The 20,448-nt window shown below is 33.7% G+C and overlaps 1 protein-coding gene and 2 long non-coding RNA genes across 5 annotated transcripts; 1 reads left to right on the top strand and 2 right to left on the bottom strand.

Moving 5' to 3' along the window:
• The first annotated feature begins 3,683 nt into the window (after window positions 1-3,683).
• Window positions 3,684-10,369, top strand: LOC133302373 (basic helix-loop-helix protein A). Its single transcript, XM_061502143.1, has 7 exons — window positions 3,684-4,035; window positions 4,163-4,417; window positions 6,223-6,319; window positions 6,659-6,673; window positions 6,784-6,840; window positions 6,936-7,455; window positions 9,112-10,369. The coding sequence occupies exons 1-7, from the start codon at window positions 3,932-3,934 to the stop codon at window positions 10,077-10,079; spliced, it is 2,016 nt and encodes a 671-aa protein (XP_061358127.1). The 5' UTR covers window positions 3,684-3,931; the 3' UTR covers window positions 10,080-10,369.
• Window positions 10,370-11,815: 1,446 nt separating this feature from the next.
• On the bottom strand, window positions 11,816-14,222 carry LOC133302384 (uncharacterized). 3 transcript variants are annotated; one of them, XR_009750339.1, is made up of 7 exons: window positions 14,180-14,222; window positions 13,987-14,065; window positions 13,832-13,908; window positions 13,669-13,709; window positions 12,764-13,089; window positions 12,337-12,626; window positions 11,816-12,096 (listed from the first exon to the last, which is right to left on the bottom strand). It is a non-coding gene; the product is annotated as an uncharacterized LOC133302384 (long non-coding RNA). The 3 variants fall into 3 exon arrangements; XR_009750337.1 differs by having other exon boundaries at window positions 13,669-13,908; XR_009750338.1 differs by having other exon boundaries at window positions 12,517-12,626; window positions 13,669-13,908.
• Window positions 14,223-16,326: 2,104 nt separating this feature from the next.
• Window positions 16,327-17,830, bottom strand: LOC133302385 (uncharacterized). The gene is made up of 3 exons (XR_009750340.1): window positions 17,500-17,830; window positions 17,148-17,233; window positions 16,327-16,930 (listed from the first exon to the last, which is right to left on the bottom strand). It is a non-coding gene; the product is annotated as an uncharacterized LOC133302385 (long non-coding RNA).
• Between the last annotated feature and the right edge of the window lie 2,618 nt (window positions 17,831-20,448).

Here is a 20,448-nt window from a genome sequence, read left to right as displayed (position 1 = left end):
GATTTTCCTCTTGTCATCATTAGAACCTCTGCTTGCTTTGAATTTTTTAATATATCCTCCTTATTCTTCCGTTTGGATTCTTCTTCAAGAATTGCAGCAGCGATATCATTGAACGACATGTTGTTTGATAACCTTTTATTTGTTATGTTGTTGACAAGTTGATCATATGAATCGGGTAGACTTTGGAATAGAAGCTCGACACGTTCACTTTCTTCAACATTGTGATCCAATGATGTAGGTTGAGAAAACAACGTATTCAGATTGTTGATGTGGTCTGTTATCATTATGGACTTACTTATTCAAAGAGTATAGAGTCTCTTCTTTAATAATATCTTATTGTGAAGAGATTTAACCTCGTACAATTTGGTGAGTAAATCCCAAATTTCCCTTGTTGTCTTCTTTTCAGCAACACTTAACAACACTGAATCCGCCATTGCGAGGTACAAATTGGCAATGACGTTGTTCTTTTCATATTTTTTATGTTAGTTTTTTGGGTCTGCCTTCAATTGCAGCTAAGCAATTGTCCTTCCTGGAGATTGTCTTCATCTTTAGCTTCCAAAGGGAAAAATTACTCCCATTGAACTTCTCAACCTCAAATTTTGCCGCCAATGTGTCGACATTACTCTGAATATTAATTGCATCTGGTTACACTATTTCATCGTGGATAGTAATTATGAAGAGCAGCGCAGTGTGAATAGTAACTAGTAATTGATCAGCTCTGATACCATTGTTAAGTAATAGAGTATCATGCAGCTAAAATAGAGTTAAGAGAAATCAGAGTTTCAAGACATTGTTAACCGCACGAATTGGCTAGGTAAATGTAAATCAATGGGAGTCTCTTCGTGCTATGCAACAGTGACTAATGAAATAACCACTCACTTTCTTAGACACCAACGATGTAATTAACTTTATCTTGATTCCACCGATCAAGAAAGCAACAAATACGCCAATTGAAGTGGCACACAAGATTTACGTGAAAAATCCAATTAGAAAAATCAAAGAAATTTTTTATTATGTGGAAGAAATTACGCTTCTCTCTAAAATATAATGAGAGACCAATATCACTCTCTCTTATAGTAGGAGAATATATTTCATTCAAAATAACACTTAAAAACACTTTAGTATTTTCCTCAGTAAGTGGGTATGCTAAGAAACACTCACTTAAACTTGGGATGTTGGAATGATTTGAAATTTGGGAAATGCTTTAATTTATAGGCTAACAACGAATGCGTAAATATGTTGCTGCCCTTTTTCCTTGCACGTGCAAAATGAATTGCACTCCTCCAAATTCAACCACCTTCAAATGTGAAAAGAAGGCCATCGCATTTGCATATGAAACGGAGACAAAAGCCACCGATGGCTTTACCTTTTCATCATCACGTATTGGGTCTAAAAGTAACCTTTAGGAACTAGTCCATGACTTGTCATGGCGAGTGGTCCCGAACATAATTATTTTCTGTTCTTGTATTATTATTTCAAAGCAAATTTACTGTCAAAAGGGTAAGAGGGGGGAAAAAAAAGAACAAAGAACAAAGAAAGAAAGAAAGAAAGTATGCGTATCAATATCTCTCACAGCATTCAGTTTCTTTACAGCCCAAAAGATGGGCTTTGACCTGTTAGTCATGTCAGCATAGATGATTGGACCAAAAGAAGTGCAGAACAACTAATAAATTGACCTTTCCCGCCAATGGCCAATGACGTACCAGAGGAAACTATTGTATTATCTAGATATTTTAAACTGTTGTAAGAGAATAATGTATAACTAATTTAGATAAAATTTTAAAATATATATTAAAAAACATTTAAGATTATAAAAAATATGTAATTAATTTAAAATTTGTATTGAACTTGTTTTTATGAAATTGAATTTAAAATTCAAATGAAAAAAATTACGAATGTCATATCTCATTTTATAGAGAAGAATAGATTCAGAAATTAATTCTTTCTTTGGATATACAATATTATTAATGCTGGACTATGTGGAGAAATTATAATTTACTCTTGATATTCTCAAACAATTAATATTTAATTTGAAATTTATTGAATAATATTAAATTTTAATTGAATGTTTTTTGAGCTGGGTTTAATGACTAAATTGCTCTTATTTTAAAATTATTTATCAATTTACTATATTTTAAAAACAATTTATTAATTTATCATACTTTAATCAAAGTTAATTATTTTCTACCATATCGGTCTCATAAAAATAACACGTGTCAGTCACATGTCATTTGGCACTATGTTATATTTATGAGACCTACAGAGTAAAAAAAAAGGGCAACTCTAATAAAATTAAGGTATATTGGTAAATAACTTTTAAAATAGGATAGATTAATAAATAGTTTTATAAAATAAGGACAATTGATGATTCTCCCTCTGAACTGAGTCGGAATGTAAGTTGGATATCTGAATCTCATCTGGATGGTGAAACTCTAAAATTAGGTATGACTTGGAGTATTGAAGTAATAATTTTATGGTAAAAGTATCTGTCATTTTAAATGATATCAAGTTGTATCATTTTAAGTGAGAGAAAGAGATAGATCATGGAGGAGAGAGAGTGGACAAAAATAAATAAAGATATGAGTCTCATCTCTTATCAAAAAAATTAAAAGGAAAAAGTTGTACGATTATTAAAGGATCCGTAGGAAAGAAAACTTATATCGTGTAATAAGAGAATAATTTTTCCCATATAAATATAGAGGAGGGTTATATTTATAATTTTTTTTATAAATTTTCACAAATTACACTATGTTCTCCCGGGAAAACACTAGGTTACACTTTTTCCCATGTAAATATAGAGGAGGGTTATATTTACAATTTTTTTTTATAAATTTTCACAAATTACACTATGTTCTCCCGGGAAAACACTAGGTTACACTTTTTCCCATGTAAATATAGAGGAGGGTTATATTTACAATTTTTTTTTATAAATTTTCACAAATTACACTATGTTCTCCCGGGAAAACACTAGGTTACACTGTGTTCTCCCGGATGTTAAAAATGGAAATCCCCTTGGCTGAATATTCAGCAGAGAGGGAGACCTACTTGCATGGTTTCTCAAAATATTCTTATAAAGTGCAATTTGGCATTAAATACCGGATCTGTTGGACATCATGGATACAAGGATGGAAATATTTGCAGCGTAGGTGAATCTAGATTTGAACCCTGAATAAAGGGTTATTGTGCTAAACCCGGATTGGGATGAAGAATAATTTCTATAATTATACAATTCACTCACGTGTCAATGTGTCATGCTCTAATTATATTAGCTAAGCATATATAATAGTCTGAAAAAGGTACACATTAATCTCTCGTGGTCTTTGTGCTTACATCTTAACTACCAACTAATCCTTGAAATTTCTCTCAAACCACAAAACCAGCTGGCGGTCTAAATATTGACACAACTAACAAACCACAACACACGAAGCATATAGCCAAAACTGTCTGGTAGACCAACCAGTCAAAACACCTTCTACCCATGATCTAAGCCCTATCTCTCTCTCTCTCTCTCTCTCTCTCTCTCTCTCTCTCTCTTTGATCTTTACTTATCCAACAAACATTATCGATATCTTCATCTTACAAACATGGCAATTCTTGGGTCTCTCGCGCATCCACCTTAAAGTCATACACCTTTTTAAACTCTCTTTCTCTCCTACCCACAATACGCACACACATATCTGCAAGTCTGCTTCCCTCTCTCCTTGGAACTTCCCCTTACCTTCTTTTCTCTATTTGGGATTTAATGGTTTGATTTTCAGCTCAGATCCACACAAATACACCTTTTCTTTGTCTATTTACTTGTCGTAAAAACCCAGAACCCAATTTTTTTCCACTTTCCCTACTTCAGGATAGTTATTTTGAAAGAAGATACATATGATTGCAGAGAAGTAACCGAAAGCCTGCTGATGCAAAACCCTGTTGGGAACAATATATGGCTGCGCCACTAGGTAGTAGGCTTCAAGACATGTTACAGGCTGCGGTGCAATCTGTTCAGTGGACTTATAGCCTCTTCTGGCAACTTTGTCCACAACAAGTGTATGTATATATTAATTAATTTACTTCCTAACTTTCTAGTTACATAAAATATCCATAAGATTATTTCTCTAATGATTCTAATTAGTCTTAGTAATAAGGTCATATATATGTGTATATGTTGATTTAGGATTCTTGTTTGGGGTGATGGATACTACAATGGGGCAATTAAGACTCGGAAGACAGTGCAACCAATGGAGGTTAGTGCTGAGGAGGCGTCTCTCCAAAGAAGCCAGCAACTTAGAGAACTCTATGAATCGTTGTCCGCCGGAGAAACAAACCCGCCAACTCGCCGGCCTTGTGCCGCCTTGTCGCCGGAGGACCTAACAGAATCTGAATGGTTCTATTTGATGTGTGTCTCATTCTCATTTCCTCCTGGTGTCGGGTAAGTCAAGTTAATTAATTACATTAATCAATTCTTTAACACTCTTTTTTTAAAATCTTGAACTATATGTGATGTTATGAATCCTTGTATAAGATAGGACATTTTATATAAATAGTTTGATTCCAAATGTTCATGTTTCCTTTTGAAGATAAGTGGAGAGATAGCTTTAGTCAAGTCACTACTGAGTGAAAGAGAAAGGTAGAGGCTAGCTATATTGTGACTTGTGAGTTTAAATGCAATAGTATTAGGAGCTGCAAAAATTTAATAACTTGCCAAATGTGCTACTTAGCTTTTGAAATCAAACTCCTTCCTTTCTTTTGTTGGAGAAAATTAAAGACGTTAAATCATTTTCTCGTAAAAGAGCTTGGCTACTAGTTGTCAATGTAGTATAAATGCAATTTACCCCGGTGAGAAATGCTTTTCGGTGAGGCATGCAGAACTGGCGCACATGCTGTCGTGAGTATAGTTTAAATGCAATATCAGAAGCTTCGAATTTATGAAGCCTTAGCAAGAAACTGGATATACAAAGTGAAAACCAAGTGCATATTATTTTGAAAGGATGTTGTTCTTTTTTTATGTTGAAAAATTAAGAGAAGAGACGGTAAAACATTTACTAATTTAATTTGAATTTAACTTTAATTTTTTGTTGGAAGTTTTTTCACGTATAGTATCAATTTGTCTCTTCCAAAAAGGTAGCTAAGGGTCTTTAATATTTCTTCATCCTGGATTCGAGGGTATCTCAGATTCTTCTTTCAGGAGTAAATGAAGAACAGTTAGATTTCGTAAATTTGTCAATCTGACAAGCCTATAATTGAGGGGTCATGGAATAAATTTGGACCATTCTATCAATTAAAAATTTGCTGAGCTGGTCGAGTATTTATATGCTTCGAGAAACGGCAGCTAGAGGGAGTTGCTTACTTCGAGAAACTAGACAATTTAATGCGTTCAAATTTCAAAGTAAGATAGCTGCAAAAAAACTACCACTACTTAAATAGCATCCTGCATTCGGAAGTTTTCTCAATCACACTTCCCTCTTCCCCTCTCTCTCTCTCTCTCTCTCTCTCTCTCTCTCTCTCTCTCTCTCTCTCAATCAATCACCATTTTCATTTGGGAAAACATATTAGGGCTCCGAGTTTGGATGAAAGCTGTTTCTATAGCTCGCTAGATTCTCCCAAGTTGCTCATGCACCTATGGAAAGGATAACATCAATTGGTCCAGATATGAAGATGGGTGCACGTGCTACCAAATGTTTCAGTAAGCCTAATTAGTTCTCAATTATGGAAGTGGTACTAGAGCTATTGTCAGGATTAGGACAAAGAAAAAGGTTGATAAAGCTGAGTGGAGAGGGAATCTAATAATGATGCACTAACTTAATGGCTCTATCATCTACACAAAGCAACTCATTGATTAATTGGTTCTACGAACTACTTAGGTTCTATACAGTTATTAATGTAAAATTGGCAATGTAATTAATGACATGTTCATTCAGCTACACTTTGATGCTTTGAGTTCAAATCAGGCTGTGAGTAATTGACGCATACAATTATGTCCTACTATATATATTATATTATTGCTAAGACTGTGGTGCAAATGTTAAAGTGGCAACTATATATTTGAATATATTTATTAGATTCTACTCTAGTTTCTCTTATATAAGCTTCTTTCTCTTAAATTCAAATTTAATATACCAGTCAATAATTTTCCTAACTTGTTGTTGTGTTAGTATAATCATTGTAGTGTAGGATTGGCTAAAAATGATTTGAGTTTTTTTGTTTAACATATTTTATTGACTGTTGCGCTATAAGGTTGCCGGGAAAAGCATATGCCAGGAGGCAGCATGTATGGCTCGCTGGTGCAAACGAGGTGGACAGCAAAACATTTTCAAGAGCTATTCTAGCCAAGGTGTGCTCCAATCACCACATAATTAATACTAATAGTTTTAATTACCAAGCACATAGTTACTAGTACTACGTGATTAGCAATTATTTTTTAAAGGGAAGAAAAAAAAAATGGAATAGAAAAGGAGATAAAATACATTTGTCAAAATTTAAATCCATATTCGTAATTTTGCACTTCTAAAAGAAGTTACAAAAGTTGCTTTTTCTTTTTTCTTTAAGGACAAGTTGCTTTTAATTACTTTAGGATTTTATTGAACGTCATGATGAAGGTTAATTAATTAATATACTAACTAGCTTCTCTTCCCTCCGGTTTCTCAATGATTGCAAAATTTCCCACGGCTAGAGCGCTCGTATACAGGTATCAATTCTTCCAATGTATAATTTTATAATTTTCTAATTCAAAAAAGAAACGAAAAATGACGTAAATAATCTTGTTTTGTATAATTTTTGGGGCCATGCAAACTACAGACGGTGGTGTGCATTCCTCTATTAGACGGCGTCGTTGAGTTTGGTACAACGGAAAAGGTAACCTTGATTCCCTCGTAAGTTGTTGTTTGTTACCTTGTTGAGCAACCATGTCTTTCTTTCCCTTTATATATATATTTATGTTTGTTTCTTAGGTTCAAGAAGACCTTAATTTCATCCAACATGTGAAGAGCTTCTTCATAGACCACCATCCTCTCCCGCCGAAGCCTGCACTCTCGGAGCACTCCACCTCCAACCCCACCTCCTCCTCCGCCGTCATGTACACCGTGGCTGACCCACCCGCCGCCAATCCCAACCAAGACGACATGGATGAAGACGAGGAGGAAGAAGAAGAAGAAGAAGAAGAAGATGACGAAGAAGACGAAGCTGAATCTGGCTCCGAAGACGAAACGGGAGGCCGTAACGCCTGCCCAACGTCGACGCCGGACATGATGGCCGCGACGGCGGCGGAGCCAAGCGAGTTGATGCAGATGGAGATGCCGGAGGATATTCGGGTCGGGTCACCAAACGACGGGTCGAATAACTTGGACTCGGACTTTCATTTGCTAGCCGTGAGCCAGACAGGGAACCCGTCGGGTCAAGCTGAGTCAACCCGGAGGTGGGGCCCGATTCCAGACCCGTTGGTTTCGCTACAAGTTCAACTACCGGCATCAGGTAAACTGGTAGTTAATTAGTTAGACAGACACACACACGTGACATGATATCATATACAACAACTGGCACAGCACTTGCACTGCATCAACTCATCAAACAAACATTCAACACCTAAAAAAAATGAGAGTATATTTTCCAACAAATAAATAAATAAAAAATAAAATGAGAGTGTATAGTGTATACCGTGACGTTCATTAAATTTGGAAAACGAAATCTAGCCAGTGAAGGACCACGATAGATGACGCAGATAGAGAAGAGAGGACACTAATAGGATTGGTCCAAGCACTATCCCAGTCTCGTGTGTCATAGATTGCTATGTTCATGTCTGTGCATGTGGTCCATCTAATTAATCTGTTTGTCTCGTACTTTTTAGTGGGACCCACTTATCTGTATACACATTATGTACGTAAAACCAATATCCATGCTCCCCATGCAATATATAGTAAAAAGAAAACATAAAAATAGTAATGGAAGAACAATGTGTGTACATCAATGACTTAAGTTGGTAACTATTCGTGAGGGAATACTTAATGACGATAAAGACAATTCTCTCATAGAGCTTAAATTTATTATTTTTTTACTTTTTTACTTCCTATCAATTTTTTTATTAACAAGTTATTTATAAGTGTCGTAAGAGGTTCACGGGGAGACATGTGATATGTCCTGTGCAATAGAATACTATAAGTATAACCTTCTTTTCCCGAAACTTTTTCTTCATCAAAATCAACATAATTTTAGGAGTTTTAAGAATAAGAATAAGAATTTTTTTATTATATGTACCATTTAATATATATCCTATCAATTTTTATGAATTACTACTATTTCTTACTATATTTTTTTTTTTGCTACATACTAGTTTTCACTCAAACTGCATTATTTTTAATGATTATAATTAATGTGGTACACATATTTAATGATACATAATAAGTTTTTTTTTTATTACTTTAAAAGTACCTAAGAATATCTTTTATTTGGTATATATGGTTTCTCATAGCCACTCGAATCATATAAATATTTTTTAGAGAAAGGTGGATTTCCAACAATAATTCACATAACCTCACACGTGTTTTTTTTTTTTTTTTTTTTGTGTGTTATGGAACCTCACACGTGTTAATTATTTATTAAGTGCCTCGTCCTTATACAATTATTTTTTTCTCCAAACCAAATGGATGTGTAAAGATTTGACAGGGGGCCTTTCCGGCTGTCTTTTTGTGCAATGAAGAAATGTTTACAGAAAAAAATTCCAAGTGGACACCGTATGTTATAAATTCTAATATCAAATAAATTGTTATTTAACATATATAAAAATATTTTTAAAACCTTATACATATTAAATAATAGTTTGAATATCTTTAATGGACTGCATCTATCTAAAATTAGTCAAAGTCAAAGACTACTCAGAAGAGCTAGGAAAAGATTAATCAGCTGTTGAAAGAAATGACTCAGCACTTTCCTGCATGTTTTCAACTAAATAGTTAAAAAGAAAAATAATGCTTATTGAATTTGTCTTGGTACAAACATTCAGAAAATCAACCAACCTAACCATTTGAAATTCTAGAAGATAAATCCTTAACATTATCTATGTTACAAATTCTACACAAAACAAATTAACAATTAGGATCTTCTTTTCATCTCCTATTGTTTTTAACTTTGCAGTACTTCCTCCACTAGAAGACTTGACACAAGAAGACACTTACTACGCTCAAACGGTATCAAACATCCTCCAAAACCAGTGCACCCGGTGGACCGAGTCACCCTCCGTTGGCGGTTACATCAGTTACTCCACCCAATCAGCTTTCGCCAAGTGGTGCAGCCTCGCCGACCACCACTTCCACACGGCGGTGGACGGCACCAGTCAGTGGCTCCTCAAGTACATTCTGTTTACAGTCCCATACCTGCACGCCAAGAACCACGACGAGAGTTCTCCCCAAACCCGAGACTCCACCGCCGCAGCCGGAGGCGACCCGGCCGCCAGGTTACGCGGCAAGGGTACAGCGCAAGACGAGCTGAGCGCGAACCACGTGCTGGCAGAGCGCCGCCGCCGCGAGAAGCTGAACGAGAGGTTCATCATTCTGAGGTCGCTGGTTCCGTTCGTGACGAAAATGGACAAGGCTTCCATACTAGGGGACACCATCGAGTACGTGAAACAGCTTCGCAGGAAGATTCAGGACCTGGAGGCGCGTAACCGCCAGATAGAGGTTGAACAACGGTCGAGAGTGGCGGAGCAACCGGTGGTGCAGAGGACAAGTAGCAGCACCACGAAGGAACAACAGAGGAGTGGGGTAACTGTCCTGGTGGGGCCCGAGAAGAGGAAGGTGAGGATCGTTGAAGGGAGGGCGAAGACGGTGGAGGTTGAGGCTTCAACATCAGTGCAAGTTTCGATCATAGAGAGCGACGCGCTTTTGGAGATTGAGTGCACTCACCGAGAAGGGTTGCTTCTTGACGTTATGCAAATGCTGAGGGAGTTGCGAATAGAGGTTATTGGGGTTCATTCTTCGCTGAACAATGCGGTGTTTGTGGCGGAATTGAGGGCTAAGGTTAAGGAAAATGCAAACGGGAAGAAGGTTAGCATTGTTGAAGTGAAGAGAGCACTCAACCAAATTATACCCTACACTACTGACTAGCGAAATAGGTTAGTGAAGCATTTTCACAAACATTTACAAATCATTATTCCAAGTGGAAACTGTCGGCGTATTGATCTCCAATCACAATCATTTACGTGCCCGTGTACGTAGCATGTGCCATGTGGTGTGCTCTGGCTTAATGTAAATCTGAACTCATGGCCAGGTCTGAAGTCTAGTAATAAACAACTTTTTAGAAGCACTACCATATGTACCAGCGTTTGGTAAATTGAACTAGTTGAAATTCTATTTAGTGCAGTAATTAATGATGCAGTGAGAATGATTGAAATCGATTTGAAAAAAAGTAAGTATAATTACTTTCTAACTAGTACGTATTCAATGAACTCACGAGATGTAAAAGATAAATTTATCTATTATATACACATATAAAATGTGTCACTCATACTTTTTTTTTCTCTTTCTTCTACAAACATGAGTCTCACATACTTATATGGGAACATTGACCGTGCTATCATAAAAATATATATAATATTGCAGAATGCCACAAGTTTGAAAAAATATACCAAATTGTCACGGCACTATAGTCGCTGAGTTATGTAGTGACTATGGAAGGCCACATGTTAGCTATGCAGATGCGTAGGAAGCCTGGTTTGGCCTGAGTATACCAAAGTCGCTATCGTATATAACGACTTTGGTTGAATTGTGCCATTATTTTCCCATAATATATAGCTGAGAAAACCAGCGACTTTACCATGGTAGCTACTCTATGACTTTGGCCTTTGAGATAGTTCAACTACTTTGGTCAACTATCTTTCACTTCCTGATTAAGTTTAATAATTCACAAATAAGAAAGAGGGATGTCGCTAATAAATTATTGGACCTCTATTTTAAATATTTTATCTATTCTTAAATAAAAATTTAATATTAGCATCACTAATGGATAGTAAACTCATGTTATTTAATGGAAATCAAACATAAAATTTTACAATAATAACGTTAAAACGAAAAAATCAAAAAAATAAATTATTAATGCTTTATCAAAGTAATAACACATTTTAATATAAAATAGTCTATAAAATATAATGTTTTAATATATAATTTAAAAATATATAATTTTAATTAATATAAATTTTTTAACTCATTTTTTATAAAATATTTAAAAGTAAGTGTTTGATGAAAAAACCAAGAAGAAAGAGGTCTTCTTGGCTCTCAAAGTGATGAAGAAGAAGGGGAACAACAATGAAACATTGAATAGAGAGCTGGTCACCCACCCTTTCAAGTAGGATTTATAAGGTGCCTAGGGTTTTCACTACAAAAAAAACAGCATTTTGCCACGGCTATGAAGGTGGCAAAAGTTAACAAAAACCGTGGCTAAATTAGTTTCCCACGATTTGATTGACCATGGATATTGCTGGCGTCGCATTAATTTAGGCACGTCCTTTTTTGTATTTAGCCATAGGTATATTGATCGTGGTAACATGTGTTTAGCCACATTTATTATGTATTTTGCTACTGTTATAACCGTGGCTAATTTATTCTAAATGTATAAAAAAAAATGAAACATTTGCCCATACAATTTTGGAGCTCTACTATTTTTATTTATTCATCAGTTGTTTGCTGTCATAATCAATTTGCGCAAAAGGCATCTATGCAACCAGCAATTTATTGCTTCTAAAATCATAAGTGAGAGCAACATCGCATAGATGGCTGAAATTTACAGCTAATTCGAGCTAACCAAAGGTAGGAAGGTGCAATTGATTCCAATTCAAGTAGGCACACATAGGCAGCAGAGAGTACAATTGACTAAAATAAATCATTCGGGTTAATAATATTCATAGAAATACTGTACACGAAATCAAGTCAGTCACGTGATATCATAAGAAGGTTGAAAACTTTAATGAACCTTGGCTAGTCCATCAAAATTGATATGCAGTATCTTTGAAGTGGCTTCTTGTCCTTAGTCAGGAGTTAGAACAACCTGATCGTCAGCCTGAAGTGAAATAGGCGTCTCACTTTTGTTAACAACCTGCATCTCTGCACCAACCGTGTGCAACATAACCTGGCAAAGGCAATAGAGTAACCAACACTCAGTCCCTTTCCCGTTATGAAAATAAATTCCATGAGAAAGCAGAACAACAGCAAGAACACCACATGCATAAATTGAAGATTCCTCATGCACTCAGCAAAAGATTAATCATAATAAAATGGACAGTAAACATGTAAATTACAGTGCTTGAATCTTTGATCCATGTATCTAGCAAAAATATATTATGTAAAGCAACCAAAAAAAAAAACTCACAGCACAGAGCCTCTTAGTAGTCTTAATAGCAGACTTCAAATTCTCCAAAGTCTTAATAGCATATATGGAAGGACAACCGTAGATTTGTTCAGGATATAACAATTTACGTGCATCCTTTCAAACCATAGCATGATATCAGGTAACCCTAGGGAGAGGGTTGTATGGAATATAGAAAACTACCCCATGTTGCTGTAATGCTAAGAGGAACAATGTGCTGAATCGTGTCAGAATAACACCAATCCAAACAGGTATGTTGAAGAGCATGTTCAATGCAAAGGCTGTACCAATTACTGCATACAAAGAGTAGAAAAGCAATCTTAGCATCCAAATAAGATCAACATAAAAAAATAATGATTATGATAGGTACCATTTACATGTAGTATAAATAATTAGCAAGAGTTAAAAAATGCTAAATTCACCCCTATACCTTCAGGAATGTCAGCGGTCACTATAGCAATTTCAGCAATAAACCAAAGTATAAAGTTGGGCCCCCGAGAATATTCATTTCTACAATGCTCTGCTAAGTCCTTTCCTGCAAACAACAAATAGAATTTTGAAAGAATTGATAACAAAAACTATATTATATTTCAAAGCATGCTACATGAACATATAACAATACATGCCTCTTGACGTGAGGCTCAAAGTAAACAAACAGAACAAATTTTGACTCCTTAGAAGGGTGCCATCACAGCCTATGATTGTGCAATGCCTCAATACCTTAGCTCAATTTCTAACCTTTGAAGATTCTCTGCCCTATAATGTTGAAAAATCAAATAAACAAAACGATTCACAAGTTAGAAAATGGCCACAAAGCAAAGTTACAACTCAAGAGCCTAATTCGAAATAGATTGTAACCCTGTTTGAAGGGAGTTGTAAAATTTGATTTGAGAAAGCAAGAGAGCTCTAAACCATTGTTATTTCCAAATCCCACTTTTTTCTCGTTTCAGATTTAACAGAACATAAACAATAAAGACATTCTGATGCCAACTAAATTATACTCTTTAGTGGACAAGGCAAAATCTTTGAAAATTGGAGAGCTCAAAAGGAAAATGTATGCACATTGGTCTCCAAGTCAAACCGACAAAACAAAAGGTATCCATATCCCCATAAAGTTAATATTTTATCATAGTGACAATTAATAACAATAATACTTCAGATCCAAATGAAGAGATTGGTCGATTATTTAACATTTATTATTGCCTAAATTGGAAACATGCTACATGAGTTCAACATTTTAATTTTATATACCCATTCAAGACACCTTTGGTCTAAATTGGAAACAAAATTATATTTAAAAGCTGAAGCAACTGCATGAAAATACACCATAAATACCTCATATTTATATTGTGCCCCTGATTGAAGATCTGTCTCAACTGCAAGTTATTGTAAAAATACAATAAGCATATCTATATTAGGTAATGATCTCCTATACAAACAAGCTAACGATCTCCTATACAAACAAGCTAACGATCTCCTATACTTCTTCCTAAAATACATTTTTATGCCCCGTGTCTTATCATTGAGCAAGGTGGATTCTCCTCCCTAATAGTCATTGCTTTTCATGTGAGAAACCTGAACAACAAACATTCACAGGTTATTCAAAGAATTAAAAGATGCTAGAGCCACTGTTCCAAAAATGTTAATATTTACCATTTCAAATAGCAGAATCATCCAAGTCAATTCCCTTTACTTTTTTAGTCTTGCTCGCTCATAATAGTTGTTCTATTTTCTGCACACCCATTTGCATGATAAATCCAACAGAAAAACAAAACAGCATGGTTTTTCCATGCAAATCTATGTTAACTGATAAATGTAGTATGATCGTATATCCAATCTAACCAACCTGTAGAGTGACAGGGGACATTGTATTTCGGAAGCATCCTGTCATCAAATAAAAAGTTCAATTCTTTGTTTGAAATACAAATTATTTGAGACACACATAAGAAAAGAATAGGAGAAATTGATAATCATTATATTTATACAATTGGATGACACTCGACAATATATAAAAATTGATATTCCTAAACCAGCCCTAACCTGAAATCTATGATAAAAATTTATTTTGAATTTTGTATCAGATAAGATATTGACACACAATATCTGCTCGGCATTTAATGATTCCTGAGTAGTGCAATAAATTGAGAAGCAGACATAACATATCAAGTCATTTAGTTTGCTTAAAATCATATTCAACATTTTCAAAGGAAAAATCTAGAGGTATTTTAGACATAATGACATAGCTTAAAAAGCATGGAAAAGCCATTTTATTGTTGCGTTCGTGGGTCCAATTTACTTAATTTCTTTTCCAATTCTATCGTGGCTATGACTCAGTGGGACACAACATAGTCACATCCATTTTAATTTTTTTAAGAAAAGAAACACAAAGCGTTGGAAAATTTCTTAATATCCATTTTACCATCAAGATATAGAAATTACCTTTGATTATAACTCCTTGCCGCGTATCTTCCATGCTCAATGATGCGAATAATAAGAACATGTGTATCATTAACTTCTTTTGAAATTTTAACCCACAAACCCACAATTTATAATGCAACACTAAATTCATTCAAAAGAACATAAAGGATACAGTCCACCAATTCATTTGTAAATGAAGTAGAGCCATTATTAGTCAAATAACAAATTAAGTCAATTTAAAGTTAAACTAATCCCCCATTAGAATAGTGAGTATAACAGTAAACTTTAGTCAAATAACAAATTCGTTCCTTCACATTAACGCCTATGAAACTAATATTAGCGTAAATTCATCTAATTTGCTCCGCAAATAAACTTGTGTGTTATCAAAATTACATGTAATTTTGAACCCTTTCATTCTGAAAATCTTGGATATGTAGTTTAAGTTTTTGTAATTTTTTTTCACAGTCAAATCACATTTCCACTATTTTAAATGGCTAACGCCAAATGGCTGCTTCAAATTTCTAAAGTTTCCACTACTCTATTTTCATATCCATAAAATCTAAATAAAAAAAAGTTGAAGAGTTTAAAAGCCCAAACTTACTTGCAATTGGTAAAAAAACCTGCAAAGCAATATAATTTTTTCAATTGTCGTTCCAAAGCAATATAATTTTTTCACCATAAAAAAATGCAATATAATTCTTTTTCACCCTTATCATGCCACTTTACCCAAACAATACTTTGTCTCGGATTAGTTTTGTTAAAGTCCTCTTAAACTCAAGATTCAAATCACTATATTCAACCCAATAAAGTTATACACATACGAAAAGTTCAAAATGATGAAGCAAAAGCACACTGTCTTGTTAGAAATTGCTTCTCTAGCTTCATCCGTGATTTAGACATGTGATCAAACTTTAATAGACAATATCCTTCCCTTTTAAAACATCTCTTTCAAATTGATCCTATTATTTTCTTATCAAGGTGGTGAAAAAACAAATTATAAATACCTTCAATAAATATCAATAAACCAATTAAAATAAAATTGATATTGTATTCAATTTTCTCAATATTAACATAATATAATCATAAATTCGATGCAATTCAGGCTGAGAACAACAAAATAAGCTTGGATTGTAAAGGCAAGAGAGGATAAGAAGTGGGTTCTCTTTACACCAAGCCAAGAGCAGTTAAGGTTAAAGATAAACAAATATAAAGTTCATAGCATGAATCCAATTATGAGTTTCACATGCTGAAAGAAACAAGAAAAAGAACATAATCCTTCAAAGTCATTAGAATATAAAATATTTAAAAATGTGAGCTTTTAATCTAATAAATCTAATATACTAAATTTGAATTAGCCCACAGAGTATTAGCTCTGCAAAAGATTCATGAAGAGTGGGGTTATTTTCCATATATATATATATATATATATATATTTCTTGCATGAAGAGTGGGGTTATTTTCCATATATATATATATATATATATATATATATATATATATATATATATATATTTCTTGCACATCTTTATTCTTTATTGTAATTCTTACGAACCAGGATTTGTACAGAAAAAACACATCTTCATTTCATTTTCTCTGTTTTTTTATTCTTTTCAAATGTCAATTTAAACTAAAATTTCACAAGCCTGACTTTTCTACATTAACACCAAGTTACCAACAACAATAAAAAACTGAAGTAAACAAGTTAAAGGGTGATGAGGAGTAAAAATTTCCCCAAAATGGCACAAAAGAGAACATATTCTTGTATGGATAACCACTACCATTAACACCATTCTTATTCATGTGTAAAAAGGCAGAGCCAATGGAGCCACTTAGTGGACAAGAATCTGCCTATTTTGAAATACATGAATAATGGAAAAAATTATGGCATATAGTTTAAGAATCCACTTGTGTCTTGATCTAATCGCTCTGTAAATAACACATGATATAAGTTCCAATTATTGCATCCTGAACTCAATTAATAATTTAAATTGGTTAAATTAATACTTATAAGCATGATATGTATTCCTTGAGTGTTACATAAAAAGCCAAGGGCATAAATTGACGACAAGGAATTTTCAAATTTGAGGGATAACAGAGGAGATATGCAGTACCAATCATGTCTTTAACCCAGTCAGTTTTCACATGAACACTCCTCCCTTAAGACCACTTTTAAAAGTTCCTGCACAATAATCCAATTTACATTGTTTGTCATCCATCATATGTAAATTCTATACTAACTAAAACATTAGGTGCTATTTTCTAGAGGGAAAAATTGCATAAATAAGGTTCCAACCTTAAAAATGGTTGTACATGCAATTATCGAAAAGACAATACATTTTGAAATTTTGAAATTTAATTATTTAGTTTTGTGAGCATCAAGTTGTGTTATGCATTACCTCATTTCATGAGGGAAGACAACCCCTTTTTCGCTTCTTCAACAGAGGAAACGACTATGATTCGTATTTGCTCATCAATTCAGCCCCTGATTTAATGGAAATTCAGGTATCATTATTTTAACAACGCTTGATCAATCATCAAAGAGCTTCAAAGAAGCATCCACGATCTCACAAATTATATATTAGAGAAATTTCATCCACAAAGACAATTAATTATTATTAATTTATTTCTAAATAAAAAGTGGAGACACAAAAGGAATCTAAAATTGAAAAAGAACAGATTCAACGAAGTTAGAATTTGGTTTGTAATCATATAAAAAACGATAAGAGAGAATGAGATAGAGAAAAAGACCTCATACTCATGGATATTGAGAAGGCGGAGCTGGAGATGCTGCTATTTGCCGGAGTTGAAGAGGGAATGATTCGGAGAGACACTTGCTAATAGCCATTGCAATTGGAATCGAGTGCATGTCTGAAAGAGAAATCGGTGAGAAACGGTGGTTAGGGTTTGATATCCAAATGTTAGAGTTCATTCGGATGTTAGAGAGAATGCATTTATTGCTACATTTGATTTGATAGGAGTTAAAAAATAATTAAATAAAAAAAGAAAATATTCCAGTGCCAAGTTTTGTTATTATTTCGAAACTCAATAGTAAATTTGAGCATGTCTTTTATTTTTGCAAAGATGATATCTACTCTGGCTAAAAGGTCGTGGTTAAAGGCCGCATTTCTTGTAGTGTTTGTGCAGAAATGATATATATATATATAGCCGGTTCAAGGTTAATCACACAGTATAAGCGCTAATTGCTACGCTTAGCATTTTAATTCCAAACTTAGGATTCTGATCCTACTCATTTTTCTAAGATTTATCATATTTTTATTTTATTTTTCGCAGCACTTTTCCGCTACGCGCTTTTCCATAGCCAGTATGAGTTCCGGCACCAGTTCTCATTATTTTGACTTGAAACTCGTTTTACAAGTTCTATATATTATTCTAGTGACATATACACACTTTTCATAATTTTTCGAGATACTTCATCGGCACACATTTATACCGAGTAGCAGAACCGGTATCTGCACTTTTCGTCAGAAAAACGACTTTCAGCATTATAACCACTTACCAATATTATTTAAGCCTCATAATAATTATTATGGTCAATTATGGAATTATTTCCTAATTTCACATAATTAATTAATTAACTTCCTTAATTAATAGTGCAGTTTCTTACATTCACCCCACCTTTTTAAGGATTTTGTTCTCAAAATCATAAATATACCTGTCTCGGAAGTCAGGATACTGCTGGAGAAGCTCGTCCTCTCGCTCCCAGGTACACTCCTCAGGAGTTCTCCCAGTCTACTGCACCTTGACCATCGGAATGATCTTGCTCCCCAGCTGCTTCTCGCCTCGATCGAGAATCCTGAGTGGTCCGACGGGAGTTTTTCAAGCCCGCCAGCCCGCCAGACTAAATTTTTATGTTTTGTTTTGTTTTGTTAGTATAAAATGTTATTGGACTGGCGAACAGTCCGCCCCGTCCGCTCACACGGGGCAGGACAGACTAAGTTTTTTAGCTCACCTTCAAAGGCGGAGCAGGTCAGTCAATTTTTTGGCGGGCTTATTGCGAAGCGGGACGTGCTGCCCATTTTACCAGCTCTAGTTCTATCACAACTTTTGTTTTATCGAGAATACCAATACATCAATATTTAATTATACGCCTTATTTAATCAAAATAAAATTTGTTGTATTTATATTTCAAATATTAACTACTAATTGCTAAAGAATACTGATAATCTCACCAAAAGAAAACACATAAGAGAATACCAAAATATTACCTTGATTACGTAATAAACATAAACGACTAAAAGTTCGTTGAGATTGAGATTTAAGGCCTCTTTGGTGTGACGTATAAGACATGATAGTGTAAGCTTATACTATATATTATGATATTTTTCGTTGTTTGATGTGACCATCGTATAGTATAAGCTTATACAGCATAATCCGTTAATACATCAAAACGATGTATAATTTAATCCGGCCTAAGGGTGAGAGATAAAGCCTGATAAGAGATTAATGTATTTACATCGTTGTCCAATTCTCAAAATTTAATATATATTTTAACATTAATCTATTAAAATAAAAATTAATTTTTGAATATATTAATTTTTAAAATATTGAATATTTTTATTTTTATAAAAATTAATTTATATTCTATGGTAAAAGATACTACAATCCAGTATATATTATCCGTCCTAATGGTTGAAAATATAGCAAATATCCATTTTCGTTAATTTCTTTTAGCATCTCGAAGATAAATCAAATACTTTTTAATTGAAGTTTTTATTTAATAAAAAACAGCTTATTTTGTAACGAAGAAAAAAAAAACATAAAAATAGTTTTTTATGAACAGCTTCCGAAAGAAATTTCCAGCCTTTTGCTCGACTTATTTTAAAAAAATTGCACGGAATCAGAAAAAATTGTCAGGGGGACAAAATTATAATCTATATTCTTCTTTGCTTTGATGTTATGATTATCTATAGAGTGGCGGACGTAGGAATTTTAATAAGGAGGGGCGAAAATAAAAATATTATATTATAAATAAAAATATTTGAAATATAATACAGACCTAATATAAAAAAAATTAAAAGAAATCTATTACAAAGATTAAGATCACTTCATTTGACTCTTATTTTACGTATTTTCTTATTGTTAAACTCATATATAATTGAATCCGTGTTAAAACTCAAAACAATTTCTTTTTTAATGTATGTAATCAAAGAATCATCAAGAAATTAGTCTTCTAGTTTATTTCAAAGCTTGTTCTTGATTTTTTTTTTTTTGGTATACAGTTCTTGATTTTATTTTACGCATCAAATCCTAACTTTTTTTTTTTAAATGTCAGAATCCACATGTGTAAATATGTTTGCTACAAAAAGTTTCATATGTTATTTCTGGAGAAGAGGCGAACCCATAAATAAATCATGTTATCCATTATCAATAAATTAGATACCCACAAAGTTATATATGTCCTTTCATTCTTTTTATAGCTAAAATTGTTGGAAATTTAAAGAGATTAAGAATAATTTAGAAGAACAGAATACAATTTTTTAATCTCACAATCACATGTTTGGTAGGAGGTGAAAAACAATTTCATAGAAAAATGGGGTTGGAAAATTATTTGCCTATGTTTAGTAGGAGGTGAAGTTAAAATATGGCTGGAAATTTTTTCCCATCATTTGCTTTTCTATATAAAATAGTTGGGAAAGATTACTATTGAAGGGGTGAAATTATTTTTTTCCCATGTGA

The sequence above is a fragment of the Gastrolobium bilobum genome, unplaced genomic scaffold (genome assembly GCF_033153095.1).
Source record: "Gastrolobium bilobum isolate Gb01-03AN ecotype WA unplaced genomic scaffold, APGP_CSIRO_Gbil_v1 utg528, whole genome shotgun sequence".
Classification (NCBI taxonomy): domain Eukaryota; kingdom Viridiplantae; phylum Streptophyta; class Magnoliopsida; order Fabales; family Fabaceae; genus Gastrolobium; species Gastrolobium bilobum.
Note: the sequence above shows the minus strand (reverse complement) of the source record. Positions and strands in the feature narration are given on the sequence as shown.